The sequence below is a fragment of the Mus pahari genome, chromosome 4 (assembly GCF_900095145.1).
Source record: "Mus pahari chromosome 4, PAHARI_EIJ_v1.1, whole genome shotgun sequence".
Lineage (NCBI taxonomy): Eukaryota > Metazoa > Chordata > Mammalia > Rodentia > Muridae > Mus > Mus pahari.
Genome location: NC_034593.1, coordinates 111909662 through 111917653, shown reverse-complemented (window position 1 = coordinate 111917653; position 7992 = coordinate 111909662). Strand labels below are relative to the sequence as shown.

General features: G+C 38.3%; 1 protein-coding gene across 1 annotated transcript in view; it reads right to left on the bottom strand.

The window, feature by feature from the left end:
* Positions 1-7992, bottom strand: part of Prss12 (serine protease 12) — a 55402-nt gene that overhangs the window by 18172 nt on the left and 29238 nt on the right. Inside the window, exons 5-8 of the mRNA XM_021196101.1 lie at positions 7701-7897; positions 4975-5116; positions 3388-3593; positions 925-1003 (exon numbers count right to left, since the gene is read on the bottom strand). Coding sequence (XP_021051760.1) covers positions 925-1003; positions 3388-3593; positions 4975-5116; positions 7701-7897 — 624 coding nt within the window. The remainder of the gene's footprint in view (positions 1-924; positions 1004-3387; positions 3594-4974; positions 5117-7700; positions 7898-7992) is intronic.

The following is a 7992-nucleotide window of genomic DNA, read 5'->3' as shown; positions in this document are numbered from 1 at the left end:
CGCTTGAGTTCCAGTCCTGCATCCTTTGGTGATCAACAGCAGTATGGAAATGTAAGCCAAATAAACCCTTTCCTCCCCAACTTGCTTCTTGGTCATGACGTTTGTGCAGGAATAGAAACCCTGACTAAGACACCATGTAAATATGCATTGGGTAATATTATCTATATTATCTATAACTGTTACAAATTTTAACTTGTAGGCTTGTAATGGAAAGAACTTAAAGGTCTTTATATTCATGATAGCCATGCATTAACCTTTCAAGATTTATATACATCAGATATGCATTTCTGGTTTGGAACAAGCTGCCATTGTAATTTTTCTTGACTTTTAACTTCATAAGTTTTTCGTGTGTGTGTGTGTGTGTGTGTGTGTGTGTGTGTTGTGTATGTGTGTTAGAGGACACCTTGTGGGAGTCAGTTCTTTACTTCTACCTTTACTTCTACCACAGGAGGAGTTCTGGGGATCAAACTCAGGTCACCAGGCTTGGTGGCAAGCACCTTTACCAATGAGCCATGTCACTGGCCCTTGCAGAATTTTATGAGGAATGGTAACTCTGAAGAACTATGAACAAACATTTCACATTGATTTAAAAAGAAGAAGGAGGAGGAGGAGAAAGAGGAGGAGGAAGAAGGAGAAGGAGAAAGAAGGAGGAGGAGGAGGAGGAGGAGGAGAAGAACCCAATTGTACAATAAATGGCTCCTCACAGTCTGTTTCTGCCATATTTTGTGTCAGTCACACATATCATGAATCACAGTGATGGACTAACATGGCCTGTATGTACTGAATCTGCATCAAAGGGTCAGGAAAAGAATCAGTGTGATCTTTACTTAATTTATAAAATGAAACCCTGGGTTTGTAACCCTTGAAACACACACATACATCAATAATCCTGCAATATCAGGATCTCCTGGAAGAACCTTTTACCTTAAAGAATTGTTCCCACCAATGATCCGTTTCTGCCGACGATGCAGCAACCTCAGTCCACATCCAGATGAGAGCATCTCTGAAAGCAGAGAGGAGGTTGTGAATGCCCATCACCTCCTCTAGAAACTTCCTCCTCTGTTGAAAAGTGTGTTTCTCTGAAGCTTACAGCATAATTTGTCTTGCAATAAGAGTTATCTTTTAACCAAACAACACTTCTTATGCAAGTAGATCAGAAACTTTATAAAGTTTCCAGTCATTAGACTGAAGGATTCCAGGGCTGCCACAACCCTGGTTATTCTTCTCTACACATTTCTGACATAAAGACACAAGAGTTCAATTAAACATACAAGAAAGTGGCAAATGATTAGAGAACAAAAGCCAATATAGAAAGTGTGACTAGATTTTAAAATAATTTATGTAGGAACAGTTTCTTTAAATATATTTAAGTATTTATATATTACATATATATATATACATTGTTTATAAACATAAACAATCTAAAACAGTAAGTATATATTATAAGACACATTGTGGCTTTGTTCTTATTATTTTTCTGTCTGTATAAGAAGGGTTGGGAATTGTACCAAGATCATAAAGACTAAATCAGTGCTAATGGTTCCAGGATGACTAGGCAAGGGACTCCACCAGAGAGCCAGCAGTAGGTTTTGGCAAAGAAAGTGGTGCAGAATGTGTACCAATGACCTTAGGGGCATGCCATTAAAACCTGACCCCTTATCCCTTTGGATTTGCAATTTATAATGGCACTGTAATTTATAATATGAGAAAAACTTTGCAATGATGTCCCATGTTGACCCAGTGTAGCTGATTTCAAGAAAAGTAAGCAAACAAAACTGAAAATGTGTATCACTCTTGTGCAAGCACCTGACTTTAAAAACCAAAAATTAGTCTCGCGCTGCGTGAACTGTAGCAAAGAACTGAGCAGCAAAACCGAGTCCATTATAAGAGCATCTCATCAGATGACCAATCGCCAAACTCTTGTCCTTCTCTTATGGAAGTCTCCAGGCTCTGAGGTGCAGCAGAAAGCAACGAGGTAATGAAGCAAATTATCGTGTAGCTAGATAGACATGAAACACTTTCACTGAGGAGTGGAATGACTGCCTACCATGGAAAAGCATCAAAATAAAATGTGTTTAAGCATTCACTTTAACATTTGCAACTGCTTCGGGAATTTGGCATAATCCAGATAATTTGTTACACTCAATTTGTAAGTATAATTTTAATATTGAAAAGAACTTAACAAATTAAGTTGTTTTTTAAGGAAACAAGTTGTCTTTAGGGAAAACAAGCTTCTGAATATATATAATTATATATATACATATATCTGTATATTTGTATATATATGTGTGTGTGTATGTGTGTGTGTGTGTGTGTATATATATATATATATATAATTTATTTTTATTTTAGGTGCATTGGTGTCTTGCCTGCACATTTGTCTGTGTAAGGGTGTTGGAGCCCTTGGAAATACAATTATAGATAGTTATGAGCTGCCACATGGGTGCTGGGAATTGAGCCCAGGGCCTCTGAAAGAGCAGCCAGTGATCTGAGGTACTAAGCCATCTTTCCAGCGACATTCGAGTATTGTTATCACACTCAGAAGCTCCTCAAACTCAAAGAATCATGTCATTCTTTCCTGCTCTTGTAATTATCTCAACAATTACTAGAGAGGAGGTGTGTGAATGAACCAGAACTGTGTGATTCTATACAGATGAAAAAGCTTGTTCTTTTTATAAAAGATAACCAAAGATTTCTCAAAAAAGCTAATTCTCTCGGTCTTCCATTTAAAGCAGTATTCATTATTTTATACAACTTGAGTATGCAAAAAACTTCAAGAATGAAAGAACAACTTAGTATCCCAATATTGCACTGTATTCTCAATTTTCTTAAGCTTTAAATGTTTAGAGAATAAAATCTACAAAAGAAAATTTGTCTTTGAAAGGCTGACTTTAATCAGGTGTGCGGGCTCACAACTGTAATCCCAAGACTCATGAGCTGAGCTGGGGTGGGGGGTTGGGCTGGGAGGGGGGTATGGTGACGTCATGACTACCTGGGCTGCAGAGTTCCAGATTAGTCTGAGCATTAGGAGATTCTGCCTCAAACACAACACAACAAAACCAAGTCTCTTCAAAGCTATTCCCACTACTTCAGATGGTAAGAATAAGAATGATCTTGGCCCTGAGTCTTTAAGGAGACAACAACCAAGAAGTAGGAATGCAGAAATGGCTGAGACTGTAAAGGGAGCTGGAGGTAATCTCAGAGACTGCAAGGTTCCAGGAGCCCACTCGCCCCTCGGTAAGCCTTACACAGACACAGCATAAATATGAACACAGACGACAAGGGGCTATGCACATTGTCTTTGCACTAGGATTCTGTTAACAATGTCTGGTGTGGCCATGGGAATCAGTGACTCTTCGTTTGCTTAGTGGTCCAGAAGTGACTTACCTTTGTTACCATTACTTGATACTTTCTTCTCCAAATAGTCACAGATGACTCCTGCATCCTCACTGTGGCGACAGTTGTGCCTTCCAATGTCTTGTTTGACACAGTCAGCCAGGGTCTTCTCATTTCCTGTGCACTTCACATTATCCATGTGGATGGGGCCTTTTCCTTCCCCAAAATAAGCCATAGTCCTTGCTCTGGCAGGACCCCTGGAAACAGAGCGCTCTTCAGATACCAAAGGTCAGCCGGCCAAGCACCTGGCAGACTTCAGCTCACACCAGCTCAACTCTGCCTTAGATCTGAATATTAAAATTAATATGGGCATATACTGACGATCACTTTTTGTGACTGTCAGAACATTTAACACTGTTCATCGGCATAGGCCTTTGATATTTTACAGAACCAACTGCCTCTAACCTAGCTTCTACTTAGAAAGTCACACAATAAAACATCAAAAATAAAGTCACCCCCAAATTCTCCCTCTTAATTATCACAGTGCCAAGAAAAATATGCAATTAAACAATAACCAGAGACCTAAAGACTAATTTTTTCACTTCCTTTTGAAGCAAAAGTACAATTCACAACACAGAAAAAGCTGGGAATTGTGGAAGGAAGACTTATTTTGGAATATTTCCTTTTTGTTATTTTGACATTACTTTCTGAAGATATATAATCCAAAACCTTTGTAAAGAAGAGAACTAAAAATTCCATATTTAATTCAATTTCGAATAAATACTGAACATACTCAGGAAAGGAAAAAAATCATTAAAGTTAGAATCAGGAAAACTGTCCTTAACATATCACATTAGAAAAAATAATTAGCAAAATCATAAATAATATAAAAAGACTGATCCACTTTCCTACAAACCACACTAAGGAAAGTAAGAAGATAAGTCAGAAAGCTGGTGTTTGTAAGAATTGGCAAATGCTTTTCTAGAGAAAACACACATCCTACAAAAAAAAAATCCCAAAATTTACACAAAAACTTGAAAAATCCAACAACTTAAATTAAAAAAAAAGCAAGGTACATCTCAAATAAAATAATCTCAATAAAAATAGATGTCATACATTGCCCTTTATATAAAAGAAGATACTGATGGTCAGTAGACAAATGGACATGGGTTTGGGATTAGTGATGAGGCAAACTCTAGCTATTCACAAATTTCAAGAGTATGTAAATTAGAGTAGCCACATGGGAGAGCAGCCTTGCTGCCCTGGACAAACTTGAGTGTACACACAGTCAGTGTGCTAATGGTTATATTCCTGGGTGTATTCATTAAAAACTCTCTTGAACAAGTCCCTGCATCTGGGCTCTGTCTTCTGTACTAGCCCCCTCTCCATGTACTCCACGACACCGCCATTGAGCTGCACAGAAATACTGTATTTGTGATGGTATGTAATATATATATTTCTTTGGAAACTATAGTAAATACAACTAGACTGCCTACTGGTTCTTTATAATTCCAAACCACATGGCTGTCAATAATTAGAAACTTTTTACATAAAAGAAACTCACTAGAATAAACCTAAAAACTACAAGTCAGAGAAACCGTCCCCAGATACCACCCCTGAGAACCCTGTCTTCCTTACTTATAGCCCAGCTGCCGGCAGATCACAGCTGCGTGCTTATCAGTCCATCCGTCATCGCAGATTGTTCCCCATTGGCCATTGACAAAAACCTCCACTCGTCCTTCCTTCTTATTCTCTCCATCCACTAGTCTGATGGGAAAACCTAAGTCATGGTTTAAGTACATTAAAAAAGCCAAAAGAAGCCAGGTTATGTCAAAGCATAAAAACCTTACGAAGTACAATTTAAAAAACTCAGATATAAAATCCTTTCCTTTGGAGAGGGAGGAGATGAGATAGCAGTAATATCCTGCATCCACTCTTGCTGTCTTTATTAAAGCCCTGCAATCAATGGGCTCATCTTGCTCAACTTTCTGTTCCTGGCATTTGGAAATGTCTCATATGCAGAGGACAAGAATGGATGGATGGATGGATGGATGGATGGATGGATGGATGGATGGATGGATGGATGGATGGACGGACAGATGGACAACAGGTGCGTGGCACTCTAAAATCATAAGCTAGCCATTTGTATTACAACTAACTTCTAAATAGTAATAGAGCATTAACAGTGTTCTTTTGTTTTAGGCTGTTCTATAACTCATGAACGTAGCTGGAATATATAATTCCAAGTTAGAATTTTGGGGAAGGTATAAACACTGGCATAGCTGGGTGACAAAGCTGGGCAGGCTGCTAGAAAGGTACCTTCTCAACTAGTTATTTCAAATGAAGGACTAAAATCACAAAACGCATTAATATTTTAAAACTAAGAAGCTGATTTCTCATAAATTAAGGTTGGAGTTGCATTAATGATAGAATGTCACATCTCTGTCTGCCATGATTGATAGGCAGGCAGGCAGGCAGGCAGGCAGGCAGACAGACAGACAGACAGACAGACACAGGTATACACAACATGGAGATCGTGGGAGGTAGATGAATGGGGTCACTCAGGGCCTTTACTGAGACTCACTCTCCAGGATAGAAAAGTGCAGCCATGAAGCCACATCCCAGGTCTATACAATGGTGTCCTCATAGAAAAGAAGACAGACTTGGTTTAAAAAGAAAGATTATGCAAAAAAAAAGACACCAGGAGAAGACCTGCCATCTACAAATCGAGGACAGGAACCAGGAGAATCTGTATTCTTTTCAGTCCCTGCTTCTGAGTTCCCTCTCAAGTGGCCAACTTCACTGAGACCCTGGGTTTTAATGTCTCACTTTCAGACTGTGAGATAATAAATATCTGTGTTGACACCACTCCATCTGGGACTTCACACCAACGCAAGCAGATTGATACATGCACCTTTTGTTGCCTAGTTACTGGAAAGGTCTTCTGGTTTCAGGAGAACTTACTAGTGAAAACTTAAGGGTAAAAATGATCAGAACAACCAAGGATAGAATCAGGGAGTTGATGACCAAAATATCACTTAATGCATGCTTAAAGCAACATAAAGGATTAAAGCATTAGGATTTGACATTTGTTACCTAAAAAGATTTGTTGGCAAGATGAACATATTTTATTTTTCTATACCCAAATCAACATTCCCCTCCCCCCATGCTGTTTAAAGCCCTCACTGAGACTCTCACACTGGCAAAATAAGTTGTGAAGTCATTAGAGTGTATCATAATTCAGTATAACCTATGTCCTAATGAAGACAGAAAAAAAAATGACAATTTTCAGTTCTCTGTCCTTCCTTGTTGTCTTCAGAATGATTCAACTTAAATCCTTAGTCAGAATTACTTCATGAGACAGGAGAGAGAATCACATAGCAGAGTCAAAACCAGCAAATGTTTAAGTGGCTATTCTATGCACTTCTAACTAGTAGCATTCAAACTGTGGCAAGTTTTAGCTATGTATGAAACAGAACATTTGAGGCTTTATATTTCTTATTAAAGTGTCTGAAATTTTACTGTTCTTCACATAAGAAGGTTTAAAAAAAACAGTGATTTCCCAAAAACAAAATTTAATCTGATGAAATTTTTTAAGCTTCTTAGTTTTCATTTGTTTACATTTTTAAATCTTTGTTTAAATGTTAGGAAAATATACCTACATGGAATTAGATCTCCATGATCTATCGCAGTAGTTTTAAGAAAATTTCATCTATTCTATTTTTATTTAATTTATTTTTATGTATATTGAGTGTTTTGTTTGTACAAATGTCTGTGCATGCTTGGTTCCTACAGAGGCCAAAAGAGGGGCTGGGATCACTTGAGATTGTACTCACAGATAGTGGGGAGCTGACATGTGACTTCTTAGAATTAAATATCAGACTTCTTAGAATTAAGTATCAGAACAGCCAGTGCTCTTCACTGAGACAGCTCTCCAGTCCTAAATTTGTATAGACTCTAAATAAAATGACACACCATATTTTATGTTTTAATCTTTGGTGTGTGTGTGTGTGTGTGTGTGTGTGTGTGTGTGTGTGTAAATGTCTCTGGGACCCATTCCCAGGGTCATAATTATGATCGTCAAGGTAGGTAGACTAACTAAGGAAGTTGGTTCTCTCCTTCTATCTTATAAACTCTTTGGATTAAATAAAAAACATTTTTTAATTGAGCAATCTAGATGTTTAATGAAAAACAAATCCAGAATTAGACATGAAATAGTAGTTGAGAATTCAAAAGGTTATTTTTCTTGGAAAGCTGACCTTTTGACAGTAAAATCAAGGATGGGAAATGATTCACATTCCAGACCACTGGTTGGTGGAGCAGAGTGAACGTCCATGACCTCAAGAACAACATCTTGTCCTTACCTGGAGAAAGCCTATGTCCATCGCTGTCAGGATAGCAGGTGAGGCCCACATCTTCCCTATGGCTGCAGTCATGCTTTCCCCACTGTCTCCTGGAACACTGAATGAAGCTGACTTCTTTTCCTGAGCAGCTGACGTCATCCAGCCATATGGGCCTGTTGTTGCCATCAAAATGGTTCACAGAGGACTGTTTGCCATATCTGTGGCAATGAAATGAGTGCTGTTAGCACAACTGCCATCTCAGGCATTGAGGGACCAGTAAAAACAACCTAATTTAGTATCGTGACTTCAGAGG